General features: G+C 47.8%; 1 protein-coding gene and 1 pseudogene across 1 annotated transcript; one reads left to right on the top strand and one right to left on the bottom strand.

The window, feature by feature from the left end:
- The first annotated feature begins 13991 nt into the window (after nucleotides 1–13991).
- On the top strand, nucleotides 13992–18395 carry LOC136537515 (transcription factor bHLH140-like; annotated as a pseudogene).
- A 2253-nt stretch (nucleotides 18396–20648) lies between these two features.
- LOC136535872 (pyruvate decarboxylase 2-like) lies at nucleotides 20649–25223 on the bottom strand. Its single transcript, XM_066528306.1, has 6 exons — nucleotides 24526–25223; nucleotides 24242–24405; nucleotides 21633–22283; nucleotides 21428–21545; nucleotides 21140–21328; nucleotides 20649–21033 (listed from the first exon to the last, which is right to left on the bottom strand). Exons 1-6 carry the CDS (start codon nucleotides 25057–25059, stop codon nucleotides 20863–20865), a joined length of 1827 nt encoding a protein of 608 aa, XP_066384403.1. The 5' UTR covers nucleotides 25060–25223; the 3' UTR covers nucleotides 20649–20862.
- Between the last annotated feature and the right edge of the window lie 621 nt (nucleotides 25224–25844).

Genomic DNA, 25844 nt, shown 5'->3' with positions numbered 1-25844 from the left:
AACTAGGATTCTCCCCATGTAACCTTAGTAGTAGTATTATTTTGTAATCCTACTAGGAACTCTCATTGTAAACCGACTAGGATTCTGACCTCCTGACTATATAAAGGAGGGCAGGGTTCCTAGAGAAGGGAGATCACGATTTCTACAACACAATCAATCCAACGCAGAGGCTAACGTCGACTGGACGTAGGGCTGTTACTCGACCACAGTCGAGGGCCTGAACCAGGATAAATCGACTATCTCTTGCGTTCACCGTCGAGTTCCGCATACGCTGAAGCCTAAACAATACTGCCCCGGGGTCCCCCGTGGCAGGCTATCGGTGGTAAAACATCGACAGCTGGCGCGCCAGGTAGGGGCTTTCGGCGAATTTGCATCCGAGAGCTCGATGGACCTCAACAACATGATCTTCTCAATGGGATCAACTTTCATCTTCGGCTCATGGATCTGCGAGGCGGACAACAATGGCAAGCTCCAAAGTCGTCTCCTCGAGGATTCGAAACACCATGAAGATGATTCTATTCCGACGACCACGATAGATCAAATCTCCGGAGGATTCGCGCAGCTCATAATGTTTGATTCAACTCAGGTTCTGCAGCCTTGTGTATCCGACTCGAATTCGAGCTCCGCATTCGAGTTGGAGTCTTATCCGAGTTCTTTCGGGAAACCGAGTTCTTTTCCGATGGGACTTAAGAACGCGGCCCTGACCTATCAAGAATACAACTCGGAGTACGCGCAGGATCCCTTCAAGAAGTCAGATCTTCCTCCACTCGGACTCCTAAACATGGCAACATCTTATCAGGCATGGCTCAGAGAGGTCCTCGATCTAGTACTAAGAATGCCACTGAAGAGAGCTCAGGAAGGTCTCGTCCTGACTGTAACATCTCAAGACTGCATCGTTCACTGGCCGGACTCTGTTCCTGAGGATAACAGTACCCGACTGGACAACACGACGACAATGGCTATTCTACCCTACCAAGAAGGAGCCTCGATCTGCGACATCGAGGCATCTACTAAAGTCATCAGCAACTCCGACAGTATGAAAACCAACGCCAATAACAGAACAGCTCACGCACGGGAAGTACTCATGGTTCGACGTCCTCGGTCACCATTAAATCTCCCAGAAGCACCCAATGTCAGGTCATCAGATGAATCAGAATCCAACATATCACCTTTTGCCCAGGGCTACGATGGAGAAACCGAGAGTCAGAAACAAGCTAGAGAAAGAAAAAACAAGTTGAAGCAAGGGCGGCAACACCGTGCTAGGCAGCGTAGGGAAGCCTGGATCAGATACGAGTCAGAGTTGGCTGAATACGACAGAAGAAAATCACAACGAGAAGTCAAAGGAAGACGTACGGCAAATACGCCTTACGATAAGATTCGAGAAGCATTAGAAGAACTTAGAGCAACTTCACATCCCGGCAAGAAGTATGAACAGCTCCAGGACTTGCTCCGGTCGACGATCCCGAGAACGCATGAAGAGAGAGCCCAATCAAGACTACCCGCCAGATCAACAACCCACAGGCAAGAAGATCAAAATCAAAGGAAGTCCGCTTTCGAAAGACTTGGGTCAGGTGGAAGCCATAACGGAGAAAGTAGGAAGGAACATAATCAAGGCCATCAATTTGAACAACCAAGAAAGACCAGGAGTAGGGTGCCTACCCAGACAGCCTCGCAGAATTATTCCCATCAAAACAACAGTTGGCCAGAAGGAGGTGCCGAATCCGAATTCAAAGAAGCCGGAACACACGACACACAAGTTCAAACCGTCTAACCACTCCAAGTATGATGGCAAAACTGAACCAAGGCAATGGCTTAGAATATATTCACAATCAATTGAACTAGCCAGAGGAGACGACGATATCAAGATCCTATTCTTTCCCATGGCACTAGAGGTCGTGCCCCTCCAATGGTTCGACAAATTAAATCCAAGATTTATCAGAAATTGGGAGGACTTGCAGAGAGCTTTTTGTGAAAATTTCACAGGAATCATTACACACCCAATCACTCATGTAGAACTAAAAGGACTCAAGCAAAAGGGAGACGAAAGTCTCAGAAATTACTATCGACGATTCGGCGAACTACGAGCTCAAGTGCATGACATCACCGAACGAGAAGTAATTGAAGCCTTCTCTCACGAAATCATGGCTAGGTGGCAATTTCAAGACTTCTGCAAAGAAAATCCGAGAAACAATGAAGAATTCAGATGAACAGTAGAAAAGATGATTACTGTAGAAGAAAAAACACGAGAGAGGTTCCCGGATAGAAGCAACCAGGACAACCCGGACAAGCAAAATCATCGAAATAGCAGACATCAAGAAAGAAAACGTAGACCAGACAATACCATGGCAATGGCCGACAAATCAAAGAAGTTTTCCAAACCCAGAAGATATGATGACATTGAAAACATACGTTGCCCATTGCACCCTAATGGGAGGCACACCATCGGAAATTGCTACACTTTCAATGATCGATACACAAGAAAAGATAGTAAGGAGAACACCAAAGAGGACAATCAGAAAAAAGATGAAGACAACCACGAGGACAAAGGATTCTAAAAACCTAGGGGAATGGTAGCAGTGATCTTCTTAGGGGCTCTAGATTGCAGAAGCAAACATCAAGAAAAACTAGCACTACGGACTATCATGACAGCAGAACTGGCTACACCAAGATATCTCAATTGGTCACAGTATTCTATCCAATTTACCAGAGAAGACCAATGGACTAGCATGAGAAACATAGGCCATTATCCACTGGTTTTAGATCCAACTATTGCTGGTATGACTGTCACCAAAGTACTAATTGATGGGGGAGCCGGACTCAACATCATATTCTCAGAAACACTAAGGAAGATGGGACTACAACTCGCCAGGATGATTACACCAACAAGTACACCTTTTTACGGCATAGTACCAGGCAAGGCAGCCATGACACTTGGATAAATTACTTTACCCGTTACTTTTGGAACTCCTTCGAACTACCGAACAGAGTTTATCAAATTTGAGGTCGTAGACTTCGATTCGTCATATCATGCAATCCTCGGATGCCCAGCACTGGCAAAATTCATGGCAATACCACATTATCCGTACTTACTGCTTAAGATGCCAGGACCCAACGGAGTCCTTTCTCTTCGAAGTGATTTGAAGCGTGCTTTTGACTGCGATGTTCAGGCAATCCAAATCGTAGCCAAAGCACAAGCCGACAATGGAAGAAAAGAAATAGCCACAATTGCTGCAGAGATGAGCCAAGAAGAATTAGAAATACCGGCTAAAAAGCCTAGCATCATCGCACCCCCAAAAGAAGCCAACGTCAAGCAAATCGACTTGGGCACTGGCGATACCTCCAAGACAGCAACCATCAGTGCTCACCTCTCGGCAAAATAGGAACTCGCGCTCACCAACTTTCTTTGGGACAACAAAGATATCTTCGCTTGGAAGCCGGCCGACATGCCAGGTGTCCCAAGAGAGTTGGCTGAGCATAGAATTGATGTTAATGAAAACTCTAAGCCTATAAAGCAACGGCTACGACGATTCTCACCTGACAAGAAGGCAGCAATTAAAAAAGAAATCACAAAGCTAATGGCGGTTGGATTCATTAGAGAAATCCTTCATCCAGATTGGCTAGCAAACCTAGTTCTAGTATAGAAAAAGAACACGGACGAATGGCACATGTGTGTTGATTACACAGATCTCAACAAGCACTGTCCGAAAGATCTGTTCGGGCTGCCACGCATTGATCAGATAGTTGATTCAACAGCAGGATCCGCCCTATTATCCTTTCTTGATTGCTATTCAGAGTATCACCAGATAGAATTAAAAGAGCAAGACCAGAGCAAGACATCTTTCATCACCCCGTTTGGTGCCTACTGCTACAAGACCATGTCATTTGGACTCAAAAACGCTGGAGCCACCTACCAAAGAGCTATCCAAATATGCCTTGGCGATCAAATCAGTAAAAACATAGAAGCATATGTGGACGATGTAGTTGTAAAAACAAAGAACCCAGATACACTGATTGAAGACATAAGACAAACCTTCGAGAACCTAAAAAAGTGGAGATGGAAATTGAACCCAAACAAATGTGTGTTTGGGGTTCCTTCAGGACAACTACTCGGTTTCTTGGTCAGTCATCGCGGAATCGAAGCAAGCGCCAAGCAAATTAGAGCCATAACGGAGATGGGCCCACCTAGAAACATCAAAGATGTGCAAAAGCTAACGGGCTGCATAGCGGCACTCAATCGTTTCATTTCAAGGCTCGGTGAAAAAGGGTTACCTTTCTTTAAACTACTAAAGAAAACAGATAAGTTCAAATGGACAGAAGAAGCCAATGAAGCTTTCAAGAAACTTAAGGCATACCTCACATCCTCACCAATTCACACCCCCAAGGAAAGATGAAGATATGATGCTATACATTGCGGCGACTACTGCTGTGGTCAGCACGACAATAGTCGTAGAAAGAGAAGAAGAAGGATGCGTGTATAAAGTACAATGACCCATATACTACATCAGCGAAGTATTATCTGAACCAAAAATACGGTACCCGCATGTGCAAAACTACTCTACGCCCTATTAATCACTTTACGCAAGCTTCGCCACTATTTTGAAAGCTACCAGATCATAGTGGTGACAGACTTCCCGCTCGGAGACATCTTACACAACAAAGATGTGACGGGACACATATCAAAGTGGGCAGTTGAACTCAGAGCTCTTAACATCGATTTCACCCCGCGGAAAGCAATCAAATCTCAAGCCCTTGCCAATTTTGTGGCCGAGTGGATAGAGATTCAACAGCCTTTATCAGATACAATCCTTGACCACTGGAAGATGTACTTTGATGGGTCACTCAAGCTAGGAGGAGCTGGCGCAGGCATTCTCCTAATTTCTCCAGACAGAAAACAACTTAAATATGTCCTTCAGATATTATGGCAAGCTACAAACAACGAAGCAGAATATGTAGCTCTCATTCACAGGCTACGAGTGGCAATTACTCTCGGAATCAAGCGATTACTCGTATACGGTGATTCGGTAGTAGTCATCAACCAAGTCAACAAAGATTGGGATTGCACCAAAGAAAACATGGGTGCTTACTGCGCTGAAGTCCAAAAACTCGAAAAACATTTCCAGGAGTTAGAAATCATGCATGTCCTGCGTGATAACAACATTGCAGTAGATGTCCTCGCCAAACTCGGATCAGACAGGGCAAAGGTACCACCCGACGTATTCATAGAGGAGTTATCGGCTCCTATCAAACAAACCAGAGAGAAAACCCCGAAACCCCCAACCAAAGGCAGTCACATTCTGGTAATCAACACTTCATGGACACAAGCCTTTATTGATTATATCAAAGAGAATAAGTTACCAGCTGAGAAGGAGGAAGCCACCCGAGTTGTTCGCAGAAGCAAAAACTACGTCCTAGTGGGGGACAAACTCTATAGAAGAGCTGCATCATCAGGAGTACTCCTAAAATGTATCTCATTCCAAGAAGGCAGAGAAATCCTAGATGAAATACATTCAGGTTGCTGCGAGAATCACGCTGCTTCAAGAACACTAGTCGGCAAAGCCTTCCGTACCGGCTTCTACTAGCCAACAGCTCTGAAAGACGCAGAAGAACTCGTCAGAAAATGTAAAGGTTGTCAAATGTTCGCAAGACAAGCTCATATACCAGCTCACAACCTCATCTGCATCCCACCCGCTTGGCCTTTCTCCTGCTGGGGGCTATATCAAGTAGGACCACTCAAGAAGGCAAAGGGCGGTTTTGAGTACATCTTTGTGGCGATTGACAAGTTCACCAAGTGGATCGAATACAAACCACTCGTAAAATACAGCGCGGCTAAAGCAGTCGAGTTCATCCAAGACATTATGTACCGCTTTGGCATGCCCAATCGAATCATAACAGATTTAGGCTCACCCTTTATAGCCATAGAGTTCAAAAGTTGGGCGTAAGATTATGGCTTCAGCATAGATTACGCATCAGTCGTACACCTAGAAGCCAACGGACAAGTAGAAAGAGCCAATGGACTCATACTAGCCAGGTTGAAACCAAGACTATATGAAGAACTAGCAAACTATGGATCAAAATAGATTGAAGAATTATCCAAAGTAGTATGGGGACTACGGACCCAAACAAGCAGAGCTACCGGATACTCGCCTTTCTTCTTAGTTTATGGATCAGAAGTTGTGCTACCTGCTGACTTGATTTGGATGTCACCAAGGATAGAACAGTATGACGAAGGAGAAGCAGAACACACCAGAAGATTAGAACTTGACACTACAGAAGAAGTCAGGGTAAACGCTACCCTTCAATCAGCAAGATACCTCCAAGGATTAAGACGCCACTACAACAAGAGTACACAGCCTCAATCACTACAAGTCAGGGACCTAGTGCTAAGAAGAATATAAAAAACTGACGGACACCATAAACTACTCAGTCTATGGGAAGGTCCTTTTATTGTCTCAAAAGTCATCGGACCAGGAAAGTACAAGTTAATGGCTGAAGATGAGAAAGAAGTCAGTAATACATGGCACATTAGCCAACTGAGAAGATTCTACGCATGAAAACAACTCAAAGGAGAGTACATGTACAAAACACAAGAGATCAATGTTCATGACCTATAAAGATGTTGTCCCTCGACAAAATGTGTATTATAGCTTATCAAACGATCATAATCAATAAAGATGGTTTTTCGACAACACATGTCTTATGATGGCTAAACCTTGAGTTGTTTCTAAAAGAGCAAAATGGCTGAAACATGCCTGAGCCTACCGGCCGAGAGCAAAATAGCTGAAAAGATGCTTGAGCCCGCCGATGAGGGTAGCTAATAAGCTAACACCCGAACAAAGGAGCAAAATGGCTGAAACATGCCTGAGCCTACTGGCCGAGAGCGAAATAGCTGAAAAGATGCTTGAGCCCGCCGATGAAGATAGCTAATAAGCTAACACCCGAACAAAAGAGCAAAATGGCTGAAACATGCCTGAGCCTACCGGTCGAGAGCAAAATAGCTAAAAAGATGTTTGAGCCCGCCGATGAGGGTAGCTAATAAGCTAAGACCCGAACAAAGGAGCAAAATGGCTGAAACATGCCTGAGCCTACCGGCCGAGAGCAAAATAGCTAAAAAGATGCTTGAGCCCGCCGATGAGGGTAGCTAATAAGCTAACACCCGAACCAAAGAGCAAAATGGCCAAAACATGCCTGAGCCTACCGGCCCAGAGCAAAATAGCTGAAAAGATGCTTGAGCCAGCCGATAAGGGTAGCTAACAAGCTAACACCCAAAAACAAAACAACCAAGCCTGAGCATGGATCAGGGAAAATTCAAGACGAGACCCTCCAGCTCCTTGTACCAAAAAGCAAGAGGCTCGGGGGCTATACTGAGGATACTTGAGATCACAAAGTCTGTCAAAGCAACGGTCTACACCGAGTTGTTTTATACGGCAAAGGTGAAAGCTAGACAAGAACTCAATAGATCAAAGAAGGTTGTCAACAAGCAGGGTTGTTTACATGGCAAAGACAAAGGCAAGACCAAGTACTCGGCGAGTCGAACAACTCTAATCACATGGACAACTCATCCAAGGAATAAACAAGGCAACCAAGCAAAGGAAGTATCAACAAAGTATCTTCATTAAAAAAAGAATATAACTACTCTGTTATAAAAAATCAAAAGTATAGAGGTTGATTATGTTCAAGCATCATCATCAGGAGAGGGGATAACAACATTAAGATTATCTACAACTCTACTGGCTAAGTCTTCGACCTCAGGCTCCATCCGCTCAATGGCGTCAATGTACTCTTAACTATCGGCTTCCTCTGCTATCTTGGACAGAGGCACCTCTGGAGCAAGAACCCAGACCTGAGCCAAGACATTCTTGGTACACAGTTGGGCGCACCTCTTCACGAACTCTTGAAAACGAGTCAGAATTCGGGGAATAAACTGAGCCCAAGATTGCCCATCGTCCGCTGGAGTTCAGAGTGCGTCGGCTACTGAACGAAAAGATTTCCATAAAGCTTTCCAGTTCTCGGTAGCCGTCGCCAACTTGCCAGATAAGTCTTTGATAGTTCTTTGAGCCTGCATAAGATCTCTGTCAGCTCCACGCCTAATCAGCTTAGCAAGGACAAGTTCTTCCTCAGCATGAGTAATTACCTCCTCAGCCTTGTTATGACTAGAGCAGACAAGAGCCTTCATTTCATCGATACTCTCCGAGAGCTTCTGCTTTTCAACTCGGAGAACTAGACAAGGCACCGAAAAACAAGTCAGCAAAAAAAGAAGTCAAAATACAAGAAGAAACAAGCAGAACCCGCGGCACCTTTGCACTCGTTCTTCATAGACTCCACCGCGTCATCCCTTTGCTTCTCCGTCTCTACTACCCCGGGCACGAAGGGTCTTCTCCTCCTTTTGGTGCATTTGACGCTCTGTCTCCAACTCAGCCTGGAGGAGGTTAAGATTAGCTTTCAGAGCGTTCACCTCAGAAGACAACTTTTTCTCATTTTCAGATGAGAAAAAGAAGCCAGAATGATCATGAGAGAAAGACTGAGCAAGAAGAGACAAAGAAAAACAAGGCATAAGGACAGAAGAAAAACAAGCATACAAAGGAGGAGTGGTAGTAAAACTTACCTGGAGCTTTTCACCAAAAGAAGTCGCGAGGGTCGATAAGCTCCCCCAGGCAGCGGTTAACTTCGATAGTCGATGGGTGGCATCAAACTGCTGCACCACCTCATCGGCAAAGGGCAGACCATCGGAGGTAAGAGAAGGAGAAGGAGAAGCCGGTCGAGGCAAAGAAGGCACGACCGGAGCAATCTCACGGGAAGTCAAGACCAATCCCTCAGATGAACCTGCCACCATAGCCATGGTCACTTCAGAAGCAACCAAGCCAACAGCAGCGCCTTCACTAGGAAACCTTGTCTCCTCAACGATCATTTCACCTACCGAGTGCTCTGAACCCTGAGGCTCGGTACTCAGTAGCACACTAGGAAACTAGCAAGAAGTCGACAGAGGGACAAGAGAAAATGAAGGCCTGAAAAGTTGACAGATAAACTTACCAATAAGAACAAAGGAAAGGGAAATAGATGCAAAAAGACGAAGCCAGAGGTTACTCACCCGACTATCTTCTTCTTCGTAAAACACAAAGAAGGCTTCGTAGGGGAACTACGGCGACGAAAACGTTCCCACCAATTGGCAACAGGAGCGGTGTAGCTGATACTAGAGCTTCAGAAGAAGCCGAAGCTGAGGCCACGGAAGGGCTAGGCATCGGAAGTGCGGAGGAGCTCGGTACCAAGGAACTCAACACCGAAGCTTCAGAAGAAGCCGACGCAGAGACCTCGAAAGAACTTGTACCCGACGCCCGTCTCCTTCAAAAAGATCAAGACTAAAAATCAAGACAAAGAGGAGGAATGCAATAGAAGAGGAATATAAAAGCAACTTACCGCCGCACGATGAGGGGAACTTCATCATCTTCTTCCTCAGTTTCAACCAAGGCCACCAGACCGCCCGCTGAAGGAAGGGTAAAAGTACCTAGTTCAAGATAAAAAGAAAGGAGAAGACAAAGAGTATTAAATATGCTCACCTAAGAGCATGCTAGCTACAACTAGAGTACCTAGAAGAGTACTTGGCTTGTGTGACTTCTTGGAAACAGGCAGGCCAGATGAAGACCCATCCATTTGCCCCCTCTTTAGGACACTACGAGGATCGTGAGGGACTAGATGAGGAACATATTCTTCATATACGTCGACAAATCTAGAAGAAACTCTAGGAAGCACTGTGGAGAACGGGAACTTACTAGTTGCGGAAGCTCCAGCAAGTTTCTCCCCAACTTTCACCAAAACAGGGAGAACATCTAGGGGGATCAGGTCAACAAAGTTGCGCCCAAGCTCCTATACAACAAGACAGAGAAAAGTTAAACAAAAATGGATACAACAAGAGCACACAAAGTACCCGGACAAAGAGATAAACAACTTACAGCTGGAGGGGAGTTGTTAGCAGAGAACTCAGAGACAATAAGCGGGACGACGCTCGCTCCTTTCAACATCTTCTAGAGACGCTCAAGTACCTCCTCATCGGTCAGCTCAAGAGCTGGGACCATACGTGAAGGATCCTCAGCCCTAGAGTACTCGAAGCCAAAATGCTCACGCTCCTTCAAAGGCTGAACTCGGCGACGAAGGAAACTCGAAACAATCCCAAAACCGGTTAAACCCTGCTGCTTCAGCATACTAATCTTATTAAGGAGTGGCTAGATTGCCTAGATTTCAGCGGGCGACACGGGGTTCTTATCCCACCGGTCATTAACCAAGGGACCAGACCCAGAATGTACGAAAAGGGAAGGAATCAAATTTGCGGCATAAAACCAATTAGCACGCCAATCCCTCACAGAATCAACCAGGTCATAGTCAAAGAACTTGCTTTTAAGACCCTAGCGAAACTGGATCCCACAGCTGCCGAGAACATTGGTCTCTTTGCGACGGGGTTGAGGCTTCAGACGAAAGAAGTAGCGAAAAAGAGATAGAGAAGGAGGGATTCCAAGGAAAGCTTCACAGAGATGAACGAAAATGGAAAGATGGAGAATGACATTAGGGGTTAGATGGTTCAGACTAACCCTGAAATAACCAAGAAACTGGTGAAGGAAGGCGGAAGCAGGAAGGCAAAGTCCGGTGCGAACAAAGGAAACGAAAAGGACAATCTCACCAGGACCCGAAGCAGGAACCCGATGCTCGCCTAGAACTTTCCATTCAACGATGTCCTTGCTTTGGATCAAGCCATCACTGACGAGCTCGTGCAGCTGGTCTTCGCCTGTTGTTGGAGCCGGCCAAACCTTCTGAGCAGCCCTCATGGCCATGAACTCTTGGTTCTCGATCAAAAAAAGGGATGACTCCTCATCCATGAAGGTCACCTGGGACTTGCTCGCGGTTTTCTTCTTACCCATGAACTAGCGAAAGCAAAAAGGTACTAGGGAAGATGAAGCTAGGATGGTGGTGCTCGGGTGACGGCGACGATGACGGCGGCGGATTTCTGAAAGCTAGGGTTTAAAAGCAAGAGCTGGGTAGCAAAGGAAAGGAAGATAAAAGGTCTTTAAATAGATTTTTAGTGATAAAAACGGCCCACAAGGCTCATTAAAGCACGGTGTGGGAACGCAATGGTCCATTTACTGACACAGCTAAAATGACGGACGACACAAATCCACACAACAGTACAATTTAACGGGCAGATTTCAGACTTATCCGTCCAGCACCACGGCAAGGTTATCAGATCACTACAATAACAACCCATCAACCAAGAAGAAAGAAAGGGCTACCTCGCAAGGAACAAAAGAACCCGGTTATTTAAGAAAGAACTCAGGAATCTCATGAATAACTAGGATTACAACAGAAAAATAAACGGCAACTCTGAAGACAAGATTCTTTCCATTACAAATGGCTTCAAAGATAGAAGATTACACATCTTACAAGACCCAATAAACTTGGCACTACGACAAGCAAGGTAGCAAAGAGGAGCCCGGACGCAACTAGGCTCTAGAATGACTACGTGCTCCAAATTGCTACTCGGTAGAACAAACCGCGATCGGCTACACTGTTTTCTTCAAAGGACGGACGAAGTGCATCCAAGGCGGAAATCAGTAGCATGGCGAAACGACAAAGACCAGGGGAAGTCGATAGGCATCTGTCTACCCAAGCCTGATGTGATGTAGGATCAGGTGTTGATCTGCACCGGACAGTCTCAAGACAGATGGCGAAGATCAACCCAGAACTGCCGGATGAAGGAACAAAGCCCACATCACAAGACTTCCTCCAACTACCGCTACGTACTTCCTGGTACATTGCTGCTGCGGGGTTAGTCTACCTCTAACCCCTATCACAAGACTTCCTTCAGCTACAACAAGACGCACAGGAACTACAAAAGACGCCCGGGGGCTGCTCTACTTCGCAAACTACCATGTTCATGACTACAAAGATTCAAGATGTTCAATGGAAGAAAACAAGCACTCCGGGAGGGTATTTATAGATCAAAGAAGCGGTGCACATGGACTAGGAGTACCAACGAAACATGCCTTATAAAGGACACAGTGAAAAGACATAACTCAATAATAGAAGACTCAGGCACAGTACTCGAAATCGAGCATATTCGGAAGAATATACCAATACTGTGCAACCCATGAACAGGCAACATTTATACCCAACCGCCACCATACAACCTCACCTGGCAAACGGCAAACTACCACAACAAGAGAAATTTTCAGTTAAATTCCAGCTCCTCGAACAAATCAGACTCAAGACCCTCCAACTCTTTGTTCCAAACAGTAAGAGGCTCGGGGGCTACACTCAGTGAGTGCACCTTTTTTTTCTCAAAAAAAAGAAAAAAAAGAGAAGGGCGCACGTCACCAAGAAGATTTTTTCAAGACAAAACTACTTCAAGGACTCATGACAAAAAGAAGCCGGACTGAGCTATACCCAAACTCTTCTTGATAAAGAACCCGAGAACATGCTCGGAGACTTTTCAACGAAGATCATGCATATCTAGAAACAACTCAAATGGTTCGAAAACAACTTATATATTATGTCACTAAGCTCGGGGGCTCGACCAGCATCATGGCTTAATCAACACTAAGCTAGGGGGCTCGACCTTCATTTCAACTACTCCCGGAGGCTCAGAACCAAAGACAAAGGACCAAGAATACAAGAAACTTAAGACTACAACGACGACAACACATCAAGACTCTTCATCCGATTTCTTTTCTAAAGAGAAGAACTCGGAGAAGGCTCGGGGCTACGGATACATAGCCCTAGAATTTTTTGAAGACAAGAATCTGGACCCTCCAACTTTTGCAAGCAAAAACAAGAGGCTCGGGGGCTACACTCAGTGAGTGCAATTTTTACGAAAAATTGCAACCACCCAAAAAGAACTCGGATATGGTATGCTCAAGAGCCCTTCGACGAAGAATCAGAACAATTTCAGGACAAGACCCTCCAGCTCCTTGTTCCAAAAAGCAAGAGGCTCGAGGGCTACACTCAGATGGGAGTACCTTTTTCTTCAAAAAAGCACACACCACTCGAAGATTCCAAGAAGTGCTACATGGTTTCACTCAAGAAAGCACTCAGACGACGCTTGTCCCTGCTCGGCAAGACCTAGAGGAACAAGACAAGGCTTCCGGAGTACAACCATGAAGTGCTCGGGGGCTTGTCGGTGCGGGACCCATAGGATGTCCCGCAAGAAAGAGAGAAGATCTAGTCTAACTAGGATTCTTCCCATGTAACCTTAGTAGTAGTATTATTTTGTAATTCTACTAGGAACTCTCATTATAAACTGACTAGGATTCTGACCTCCTGACTATATAAAGGAGGGCAGGATTCCTAGAGAAGGGAGATCACGATTTCTACAACACAATCAATCCAACGCAGAGGCTAACGCTGACTGGACGTAGGGCTGTTACTCGACCACAGTCGAGGGCCTGAACCAGGATAAATCGACTGTCTCTTGCGTTCACCGTCGAGTTCCGCATACGCTGAAGCCTAAACAATACTGCCCCAGGGTCCCTCGTGGCAGGCTATTGGTGGTAAAACATCGACAGGGGGCGGGGATGGTATACATGTCTTCATCCCCGTTCTCCGCGGGGACCCAAAATATTTAAGGCCCATCTGATAAGGCCCAATTCCTATGTACATATATAAGGCAATTTGTAACCCTAACATTATCCTTTCCATTCGTTCCCTCCCTCCCGAGGCTGCCCCTCTCCCTCCGACGGCACAGGCGCACAGCTCTCTCCCGACCCCCGAGCCCATCGACGACGATGCAGGGAGGCTCTCCCTCCCTCCTAGATCCTGCGGGTGGTGTCCTCCTCCTCCCTCCCGAGGCCACCCCTCTCCTTCCTGCGGCGCAGCTCCCTCCAGATCCCATCGATGGCGTGGCCTCGTCGCCCCTCGATCTCCCTCTTGCGGCGTAGCTCCCTCCCGAGCTCGTCGACGGCGTGGCAGAGGCCCCTGGAGGCAGAGGCCCTAGTGCGGAGGGCGCACCGGCAATGGAGGCGGTGGATCTACGACGAGGAGGCAAATCCAGCGCGAGGAGTGGATCCAGCAGCGGGGGCCACACGCACCCGACACAACAAGCGGCGGCGGCGTTGCTCGACCTCTACCGCCTCCACCAGATCCGGCTGCATGGGCTCCACCGATGGTGCCTCCAGGTGCGGATTCGTCGACGACGGTGCATCCAGGTGCGGATCTAGGATGGCAGCAGCGTGGGTGTGCAGTTGATGCGGGGATGGAGATCCCTGCGGGGATTAAATCTGAGCGAGGACGAGGATGGGGAAGAAGTGCTCCCCATGAGCCTTCACGGGGACGGGGACGGAGACGGGGACGAGAAAAATTTACTCCCGCGGGGGACGGGGACGGGGCAGTAACCCCCCACTGGGAATTCCCCACATTTCGAGTCTGATTAGACCGTGCTGCGTAACCGACGTGTCAGATTGGATTGTGCTGAGCCGCGGACGGCCAGAAGCCGCCGGTTCCCGCGTCGCTGCCCCCACTCCGGCCTTCGGCCCTTCCTCCGTTTCTTGCCTCTTCCGCGCCCACCTTTGCGCATCGTCGTAGCCTGGCACACCAGGTTTCGTCGGTTCGTCCATTTTGCTAGGGCCTTGTTTAGATTGCAAGTTTTTTCACTCTTTCTCTATCACATCAAATCTTTGGACACATGCATGGAGTATTAAATATAGATAAAAAAATAACTAATTACATAGTTTGATTGTAAATTACGAGACGAATCTTTTGAGCCTAATTAGGCCATGATTGGACAATAATTATCAAATACAAACGAATGTGCTACAGTACCTGGTCCTGATTCCTATCCTCAGTCTAAACCAGGCTCCCGACGCGGGCGGCTCGAGCTCCGCTCCACCACCTCCGACAGGAACCATAGGTGCGCCCCGAGACAGATTTTCCCTGTTTCGTTCTTCTAATCGAACAGCTCCCGCCGTCGCTGCTTAAACCCTAGCGCGTGCTGTCTCGAATCGTCGGTGCAGGCGCGTAGACGAAGGAGGAGGAGCGCGGCCGCAAGCACCAAGCAGGTGGTGGTGGTATTGGTGGGCCCACCGGGCAGCGGCAAGTCCACGTTCGCCGAGGCCGTAGTTGGCGGCTCCACCGCCGGCCGCCACTGGGTTCGCGTCTGCCAGGTGGGTCCTCCGTCGCTCTTGGTCTCAATGAGTGCAAATGTGCTGACCATTGCTATTTGCTACTAGTTATCCCTTACGTATACAAATGTGATGTTTCAAGACAATGTGCTACTTAATTGAAAACACACTTGTTGAATAGTTGAGGGCTAATAATTGCCAAACAACACTTGATTTGGTCGAAATTTCGTCGCTGCAACTTGCGAGTCCATCTGTGTTCTCATGTGGACGCTTCATTGTTTACTTCACTGCTTACTGGATCAATATTGTAATAACAATTTAGTATGTTACAATAAGGATGCCATCACACATAGGGAAGCAGAGAATCTCAAATACTAATGTCTTTGTTCCCAATCAACTTGCTTTGACAATTTTACTCACGGTGTTTTACAGTTTCACGATGGCTGTTCACCTGTTCATTAACTAACACAACAGTTCAGCGCAGATTGACAGAACTCTGTTTTGGTGCTTACTGTTATCCAGGATACAATTGGTAATGGCAAAGCTGGGACAAAAATACAGTGCTTGAAGGCTGCATCAGATGCTTTGAAGGAGGGCAAGAGTGTTCTCATTGACCGCTGTAACTTGGAACGCGAGCAGCGTGCTGATTTTGTGAAGCTGGGCAGCATATTGCACGCAGATGTGCATGCTGTTTCCCTGGATCTACCTGCAAAGGTTTGTATCTCACGTGCAGTGAGCCGAAAGGGTCATGACGGCGATCTGCAGGGTGGAAAGGTTGCCCTTGTTGTCAACCGCATGCTGCAGAAGAAGGAGACACCCTTGCTCACAGAAGGTTTCAGTCGGATCATGTGCTGTAATGATGATGGCGACATTAAAAAAGCAGTTGACTTGTATAATGGTTTAGGACCTTCAGATAGTCTTCCATCAGGAGTTTTTGGTCAGAAGAGCAAAAGACCCGTACAAGTTGGTATAATGAAGTTTCTAAAGAAAGCTGATGCTTCCAGTGTTGAGACATCTAGTGGACCTAAGCTTGTATTGACAGAAATAAAGCCAGCGCAGCAAAATCCTTTGCCAAAACAGGAAAATGTTGAAGCTAGTTTTGCCTGCCCAATGGAAGTTGAGAAGGGGTTGAATGACGAGATGGAAAATGAAGAGCATGCTAAAGAAAGTGATTATTGTGATGTTGGTTCCCGTACTCTGGCATTTCCATCTATTTCTACTGCTGACTTCTAGTTTGATGTTGATAGAGCATATGATATTATAGTGGACACAGCTGCTAATTTCTTGCAGAATTTTGATAATATAAGACTAGTTCTTGTAGACCTGAGCGAGAAATCAAGAATTTCGTCATTGGTCAAACAGAAGGCTGCTAAGAAGAGCATTGACTCCAACAGATTTTTCACATATGTGGGAGATATCACTCAGTTGCACACAAGCGTGATTGGTAATGCTGCCAATTGGTAATGATTTTGGTTACTTAAATATTTGGTACTCCTATGTACCTGCTTAAATTTATGTTTCCTCATCTAGAAGGGAAGCATCATGTCTAAATATTTTTCTTTTGTTGAATCTTGTGTTATTATGTTTTTTTTTTGAACAAGTTGTGTTATTATGTTTCTGGGCGAACCAAACTGGCTGTTTCTCTTTTGGAGAAGGTCAGTAACCTTACTACAGACAGGGAGATGATATTTGTGCCCTTTTAACGCAGGAGGCTAAAACCTGGAGGTGGAGGGGTTAATGCGGCAATATATAATGCTGCTGGAGAATCTTTACAACATGCAACTAAAAAATGTGCTGATGCACTGAGGCCAAGAACCTCTGTTGTTGTTCCACTTCCATCAACTTCTCCTCTGTGTGAACGGGAAGGTGTGACCCATGTCATACATGTGCTTGGGCCAAATATGAATCCAATGCGACCAGACTATCTTAAGAATGACGATACCAGAGGGTCTAAGATTCTTCGTGAAGCATACAATTCACTTTTTGAGAATTTTGCATCCATTGTGCAGAGCTACATGGGAAAGCAGAACAGTGAATCTGGAGCAGAAAAGTCAGCATCTGGAGGGACATTCCCAATGACACAAAAATGAAGCGAGAGGACAGCCATGGATCTGAAAGGATGAAAAAACATAAGTTGTTTCAACCCATTATGACTGCAAAGCAACAGCATGAGTGCACAAAGGTTAATGCTCCAAATTGCCATGATGATGCCATGACTTCATCTGCTGTTCCTAGCCAAACTAGACAAGTAGACAACAAAAGGAATGATGTGGTTACCAGTAAGACTTGGGGATCCTGGGCCCAGTCTCTTTATGAACTTGCCAGAAAAGTACAAGAACTCAGATTCTATCCTAGAGACATCAGATGAATATCTTGTTCTGAAAGATCTCTATCCAAAGGTTTATTATGGAATTTTCTAATTACATACCTTTTCTATTGTGTGCTTCTTAATGATATTCAGTGATCCAGTTGTCATCTTAGCAAAAATCTTTATATATGCAGGCCAAAAGGCATATTTTGGTGATATCTAGAATGGATGGTCTTGACTCTCTAGCAGATGTCAAGAAAGAACACTTGCCTTTGTTGAGGAGGATGCATTCAGCTGGGGTGAAGTGGGCACAGAAGTTCCTAGAGGAAGATGCGGCTTTGGAATTCAGACTTGGATACCATTCGGTATGATCCTAACTCAAGTTCATTTCCTTGAACTTTGCTTGAGAAGTAGAGTGTGTTTTAATTTGAGGAACTGCATCATGGCATGTGATCATCCAGAACTGTAGTGTGGTAACCACATTACCCAATTTATATAAACATTTTCTTATGAGGGATAATGTGATGGACTAACTGATTTGACTTCTCAAACCAAAGAAATTGGTTATGCTTGGGTTCATTATCCATCATTCCTCTCGAAAGTCGAAACACACTAGTTGTGGCATGAGCAATTTCACATGTTTTGTTTTTTATTACAGGTTCCATCAATGCGACAATTGCATCTTCACATCATTAGCCAGGATTTCAATTCTGCAAGCTTGAAAAATAAGAAACATTGGAACTCCTTCACCACATCATTTTTTCGTGATTCTGTTTATGTCATTGAGGAGATTGAGCAAAATGGATCAACAACCACCAGCAGCAGTGATGAAAAGGTACTCGCAATGGAACTCCGATGCCACAGGTGCAGGAGCGCTCATCCAAACATCCCAAAGCTGAAATCCCACATCGATCTGTAAATCTTCCTTCCCTTCCCATCTTCTGCAGAAAAACAGACTGTTGTCCTCTACGATGCATATGGACCGCACTTAGATGTTAGAACTCGATGATCAGTTGTCCTTGCACACATTTTGCATATTGTGCTTGCCTAAGGATAGTTTTGATCATTTTTTTTTGTTTCTTTTAATGCGAACTAGTGGAATCCTGTCTTGCTCTGAACCTATGTTTTCAGAGACCATTACTTGTGTTAGCGTGCTTACTGAAGATTGGGGATGGAAGCTCCATTTGACTTGGGTCATTGGATCGATATTAAAATTTGGTAAAATAAACTTGGGTGTGTTAGGGATCCAGGTTCTTGAAAAAACGTTTTGGATCTAGATTCTTTCAGACAGATTAGAAAGAATCAATTTATACGAATGGGCTGGATTCTGATTCAAAAGAAAAAATATATTTTCTTAAAATCATATAAATATAAAAACACTTAAAAATTGAACCTTTTGTAGGTGAAGAACAACTTAAATACACCATATTTTAACTTGCTGAACTTTAGAATGATTAACTTTAAAAAAGACAATGGTTGGTGTAGAGGAGAGGCAAGTAATGGAACGAGTAAAAACTAACGCCATGTTTAGTTCGAGGAATCTCTCTATTATGGACGAGATGGCGCATCACAAGAATGAGGAATCACTCTATTTTTGATGAGATGGTGCATCACAAGAATGACTCCATCCTTGTACCGGTACTAATTATAGGTTGTGAGAAATGAGAAACAAAAATGATTTATGCTGCCAAACGGTCTCTAAAATGGCAATGGTACTTGAGAGGTGGTCGAGCTAAGTTGGTTAGGTGGTCTAAGTAGTGTTTCCCGGGTCTTGAGTTCGACTCCTCGTGAGAGCGAATTGCTACACTATAAGGTGTATGAAGAATAAGAGCCGCAAAACCTTTGATTAATTAGGTGACCTAGAACTAGAAAACCATTTGTACCCACCTCACCTGCATACTTCCTGACAATGCATTTCATCCTGTAGCGTCCTCAATCAGCTGCTGTGTCGGGGTCGTTCGTTTCGAGTGGATGTGCCAAAGGAAAGGATTACTCAACCGGATAATACAAAATTACAATTTGTCAATGCTCCATCGAGCAAAACAGCAAGCGCAGCAGTTGGATCGCGCCACCTAGTGGCAGGAGCTTTCTCCCACGTCCTGATCAATGACAACGGCGATGCCTTTTTTTTTCCTGCAAAAGCATCAGTTGTTTTTTGTATAGCTGTGTATGTTTCTATACAAAGTAACCTTTGCTTTGTGGCCCGCCAACGAACGCATCACATCACAGACCACCAATCAAGCACAAAGAACATGTGCCACGTTCGCTTGGCTCATTCTCTGTGAAACAACTAAAATACTATTTGAGCTACCAATAGACCCTTAAACCACACAGTTTTAACACCGCTTACGATAAGAGCAAAGAGACCGAAAGTGGTGCAAATATATAGCATTTGGATAAGAGGAATGATAAGAGTAGTATTCTGTTGGCCTCTGGATTGCCGATACATGACATATCGACAACCGGAGGGCCGACAGAAACTCGAAGAGCCCACTAGTCTCTAGACAGGACCCTCCTTGGACCACAGGCTCAAGAGTCGGCTAGGCTCTGCGCAGGCCCTGTCGGTCGTTTGCGACTTGTCGGTCTATGGAGGACCGATAGAATTCTGTCGGCGAAAATGTCTACGGCCTGCTTCCTCTCTCGCGCAACTCCGCCGTCGCCGCCGCATGGGCTGCCAAAAGCAACACAGCATGTCGGAACCGAGATTCCGAGAATGAACAACGTTTTCAGATGGCTCCAGGATTTGCAAAAACATGTTTTGCCTATATGTAAAGATGCACGAAGGACAGCAACTTGCCGAGAAAGTTTCGTAAATTTTCTCTAGGCTTACCCACTGCACCCTGACGATAGGATGATACTATAAAGCAATCCGCACCGGGGCGCGCACCTCCGTGCTCTGCAGTCTGCCCTGATTAAAAACCTGAATACATGCTGCATCTACGCCAGATTCAGTGCACATACCACTAGGCTCTAGCTCCACTTGTATATTGTTCAGCCAGCCGACAATGGACAAAGATCAAAGAGATACATCTACCAGACTACCACGACATATCGTCTATTCGTCTATATTCTTCAACCAGCCGACGATGGACAAAGAGAGATACATCAACCACTACATATCGTCCATTCGTCTCTTCCTAACGACAATTGGGATGCTGATCACATGATTAGCCCTGACTGGCGATGTTCACCTGATCACTAAAATCACACTGGTAGCACAGCAGCACAAATAGTCACAACACAAATTGGCGATCACCAACCTGAAAATTCTCATAATTCTTGTGGAATACACATGGGAGAAACAGGGAACACGTCACAAATAGATACAGGACCACAGAAACACTAGAAAAAAGAACCGACGTAGCAGAAAGGGCAATGCGTTCACGTTATTAGATTGAGCCCCAACCGTTCTACCATCACTACCGACACATTCTGAGGCTTGGAGCTTGCAAGACTGTTCTACTGAGGATTCGGTGGCCGGGAGTTGGCAGCAGAAACCCTGGAACCCCATTCCAGCAGCTCTTTGCTGGTGTCGTCCTTGTGCGCGATCACCTCGATGAAGCACAGGCAGTCCTTCTTCTCCCCTAGCGCCGTCTCAATAGCTGCCATCAGCTCCTCCTCGCACTTCACCTGCACAAGTTATCATTGCAATCCATCAGTACCAGTTCTTCAGCTGAACAGCATCTGCTAGTTCAAATGTTTCTGGTAAGCATTAGCCAAAGAGCAAACAGTTTACCTTGGAGGTCCAGCACTTGCCCTCTCCATTGTGGATGGCATCCACAAAGCCAGTGTAGTTCCAGTTCTTGATGACGTTGTATGGTCCGTCATGGATTTCCACCTCAATAGTGTACCCACCATTGTTGATCAGGAAGATTATGCTGTTCTGCTCACATCGCAGCATAGTTGACACATCCTGTGCTGTAACCTGCATAAGGTTGCCCCAGGATCACATCAGAATTGAGCCATCATCCAACAAATTGCAGCAGAGAGTAAAATATAGTTTGATGATGCAATGAAACCTCACCTGGAAGCTCCCATCACCAATGCAGGCAATCACACGCTTCTGGTTCGCACCCTGAGCATAGCCAAGCAATGCACCCACTGACCATCCAATTGAACCATACTGCATTTGGAATTCATATCTGCAGCATGCAAACAGTTCTCATGAGAACAAGGCACGGAACAGTTTAAGAGAAACAAACAGAACAGATTACCATCAGAATGCTCACCCACAGCCTTCTGGCAGCTTAAGCTTCTGGCAGTTGAACCAGGAGTCACCGGTCTCAGCGATCATGGCACTATCACCGGTCAACATCTTCTGGATGTGCTTGAAGAGCACATTGACTCGCAGTGGCTCATTCGGCTCGCTTTCCAGCGGGTGGCCCTCAGGTACAAAGATTCTCTTGTAGTTCTCATAGGCAGTGGTGTTCTTCTTAACCCTCTTAGCCAATTCAGACAAGTACTCCTTCATCATCACACATCCGAATGCAGGCCCATTCCCAACTATCACACGCTCAGGCTGGACGATGATGGCCTTGTCCTTCTTGAGGAGGAATGAGTAGCCAACAGAGCTGTAGTCATTGAAAATGGGGCCAGCAAAGAGGTAGGCATCTGCGGACTCAACAATCTCAGCACAGAAGGCAGTGCTGACGGCGCCCCAGTAGGTGCCGATGAAGTGAGGGTGCGTCTCTGGCACAAGGCCCTTGGCCGATGGCATCACTGCATAGGCAAAGCCACTGGCATCTACCAGATCGACAAATGACTTTCCTGCCTTTGCCACACGCAGTTTGGGGCCACCGACAAGCACTGGCTTCACCGCCTTGTTCAGGAATTCAACAGTTGCCTCCACTGCAGCCTCTAGCCCCATCTTGTTGCTCATCCTGCAGTATTACAACAGAATTATTAATAACATGATTTCTGATAGCATCAAGTTTCCCACATTTGCAGTGCCATATTACAAGTTTACAGACTTGACACTCATTAAATGACTTGAAAAGAAATCATATGACACTGCATTATCACATAAGATGATTGTTCATCTAGTTTGAAGATTTAGATTTCATCACTTGACTTCATGTATAATTATATTGCATTGTCTCGGTGCTACCTATTCAATTAGAACGTGACAGCAGTGGGGTAAATATAGGATTAAGTCCACTTTTAGCCCCTCAACTATTGGGTTCGTCTAATTTTGACACTCAACTACAAAACCGTCTAATGTCGGTACCTCAACTGTCAAAACCGTTCACTTTTAGCACCTGGGCACGAGCGGGGCTGTTTTGTCTAACGTGGAGCGGGTTTGACCACGCCACGCTGGCGTTGACAGCCACGTAGGACATCTGCCTCCATCATCAGTGACATGTGGGGCCCATGCGTCAACCACTCAACCCCTTCCTCCAGCTCCACCAGCATCCGGTCCTCCCCCCTCGCTTAGCCCGGTGTAGCCGCCGCTTCGTCTGAACGCGACAGTGTCGCCGCTGCTGCTATAGATGGACTAGGGCTCACCACTGTTTTGTAGAAGGCTCTTGTTGTCTCGAAAGCAGGCGGAGCTGTGGGCGAGATAGGGTTGGTTGCGGCGGAGCTTGAGCTCGGTGCCAATGGCGGCCGCCGGCAATGAGAATGACTCGAGTAAGCTTAATAGAGGATGATCCATGACGGGACCATGCCCAGCAGTGAGCTCAGGACCCAAGGCTACTATGGTCGTGAGGAATTGGAGAGAGATTGGATACATCGCAAATTTGAGAGAGGAATCGGAGCGTAGAGGCCGTGGCGTTGGTGCTGCTGAGCGCGGACAGGGTGGGTGACACCGCCGCCTCGGCGCCACCCATCCTGGTGGACTCGCACACCCCGGTGCGGCCCTCAGTGCTCCCCACCGCAGCGCCCTTGGCGCACCCCACCGCGGCCTCCAGCACGCGGAGCGCTTGGCTCGAGGACCCGGCATCGGCTTCTAGGACGCGCACGGCCGCGGGCATAGCGCCCAACCGGACCATCTCGGCGCGAGCGCGCCACGTCGCCATAATGGCCGCCAGGCACGTCAGCCCTGCCACCACAGCCTTCATGTCCAGGCCGCCGCCCCTCTTCTCGTCGTCCGCAGGTCACACGAGGCGGGTCAGCTCACCGACCAGCTCCTCGGACTCCTCCATCGGCGCCCACGCGCCTGGGACCGCCGCCGCATTGCGAAGCAGCGACTCCACCAGCCTCGTTGCATCCACCCGCGCCTCCAGCGAGGTCCTGCTCCGCCGCACGCACGCCACGGACGCGGCCGCGGACGGCGCGCCGGCGGCGAGCGCCGCGGCCACGCGCCTCTTGCTCTGCTCCTCGATGCAGCCGGACGCCGTGATTGCCGCCAGCACCCGCACGACCGCCTCCTTGTCCGCGCTACGTAGCACGGACACCACGGTCTCCGCGGCGCCACCGGCCCGAGCCGCGGTCCCTGTCAGCACCAGAGCTAAGGATGGAGAGGGAGGGGATGAGTGGGTGACGCATGGGCCCCACATGTCAGTGAGACGAAGGTTGACGTCCTATGTGACGGTCAACGCCAGCGTGGCGTGGTCAAATCCGCTCCATGTTGGACAAAACAGTTTCGCTCGTGCTCAGGTGCTAAAAGTGAACGGTTTTGACCGTTGAGATACCAACATTAGACGGTTTTGTAGTTTAGGGTCAAAATTAGACGATCCCAATAGTTGAGGGACTAAAAGTGGACTTAATCCATAAATATATATACAACATTGCAAATCTGAAGAGTTTTTTTGGTGGATAAGTTTCATGATCCAAGCAAAGCCACTATCAATGTTGCATAAAAAACAGCCCATGAATCTGAGTACAGAACAGGTGGTACCTGGGGGCAAGGAAGAAGGGCACGGGGTCACGGCTAAAGGTAGGGTGAGGCAACCCGGGGAGGTTGCAGCTGATGCTGAGGTACACCGGTTTGCTCTCTTTCAGTGCCGTGGCAATGGCCGTGTCGATCTGCTCGTGCGCGTCGTCCAGATTGGTCACCACCGCCTGAATCCACGAACAAGCAAACAAGCCATTAACCAACCAGATGAAACGGGCACTCAATCAAACCCACCCAAAATCACAAGCAAAAGCCCAGCAAAAACAAGATGGCACGCACGGACTCACCTGGTGGCAGGTGACGGTCTGGAAGCAGCGCAGCTCCTGCGAGAAGTCGGGGAGGCCGATGGTGTGGTGGAGGATGCGGTTGGTCCCGTAGTCGTTGGAGTTGGGCCCGCCGGCGATGCAGATGACGGGCAGGTTCTCGCTGTAGGCGCCCGCGATGGCGTTGAGCACGCTGAGGCCCCCGACGGTGAAGGTGACGGCGCAGGCCCCGACGCCGCGCGCGCGCGCGTACCCGTCGGCCGCGTACCCGGCGTTGAGCTCGTTGCAGCAGCCGACGAGGCGCAGCCCGGGCTCGGCGATCAGGTGGTCGAGCAGCGTGAGGTTGAAGTCCCCGGGGACCGCGAAGACGTCGTTGACGCCGATCTGCACGAGGCGGCGCGCGAGGTGGCGCCCCAGCGACGCCTCCCCCGCCGACAGGGTCTCCGCGGGCTGCGCCGGCGTGGACGCCATCGGGCACCCCGGCGCCGATGCCGGCCAGCCCACCGTGTGGTTCGACGCCGCCGCCGGCCCGTCCACGGATCCGATGTGGGTGTCCATGGATCGATCAAGCACCAACGGATCGGAGGATCAAGGTGGGCGTGGGTGGGAGGAGCGGCCGAGTGGAGTTGCAGCAGAGCAGGGGGGCAAGTGGTTGTCGAGAATGTAATACGATTGCTTGGGGTTTTCTGAGGTTTTTCGCTTTTGACGTGTTGGATTTGGACTTGATTTGGTTCTGTGGGTTGGCGGCGGAGGCACCACCTGTCGTTTTATACCGAGGTGGCGCAGAGGGGTGTGCACGGGATTTTCGTGTAATCACGGGGCCGTTTCGCGTAAAACCCGTCCTCTTTGGGCGAAAACCAGGGGCTGCGCGGCCGCGGTGGGGAAGGCCGGGAGCCCCGGCCGGGGTGCACTCGCGTGGGATGTGGGCCCCGACAAGGGATGCCGTGCGTGATGGCCCCACGCGTCGGTGTAACGAAGGGTGGGCGAGGTAGCCGCCTAGTGGGGTTCCTTGGAGTCGCGGCGCGCGTAATAAACAGGGAAAGGCGTGTGCGGTGGCGGTGGTTTTGGTTTGGGGCGCACGTCGCGGTTTTGGGTGTTTTATTACTCCATTCCAGCAGCAGCCGCGCGGCGCTGACGCTTTGCGATGCAACTGGGCACTGGAAAGACCTGGCTGCTGGCTCTGGCTCTGGCTCACATGTCACATGTGTCGCGTCGCACCGTTTGTTCATCGTGCTGACCGGAAGCTGTACAGAAGTCTGGAACACGGCATTTTCTCTTGCGGCCTTAACACGTGGTAATCAAAGATCACGATCCATCAGTTACGGCTGATTGTTCATCCCCGT

The sequence above is a fragment of the Miscanthus floridulus genome, chromosome 2 (assembly GCF_019320115.1).
Source record: "Miscanthus floridulus cultivar M001 chromosome 2, ASM1932011v1, whole genome shotgun sequence".
NCBI lineage: Eukaryota > Viridiplantae > Streptophyta > Magnoliopsida > Poales > Poaceae > Miscanthus > Miscanthus floridulus.
This window is presented reverse-complemented; position numbering and strand designations above follow the sequence as displayed.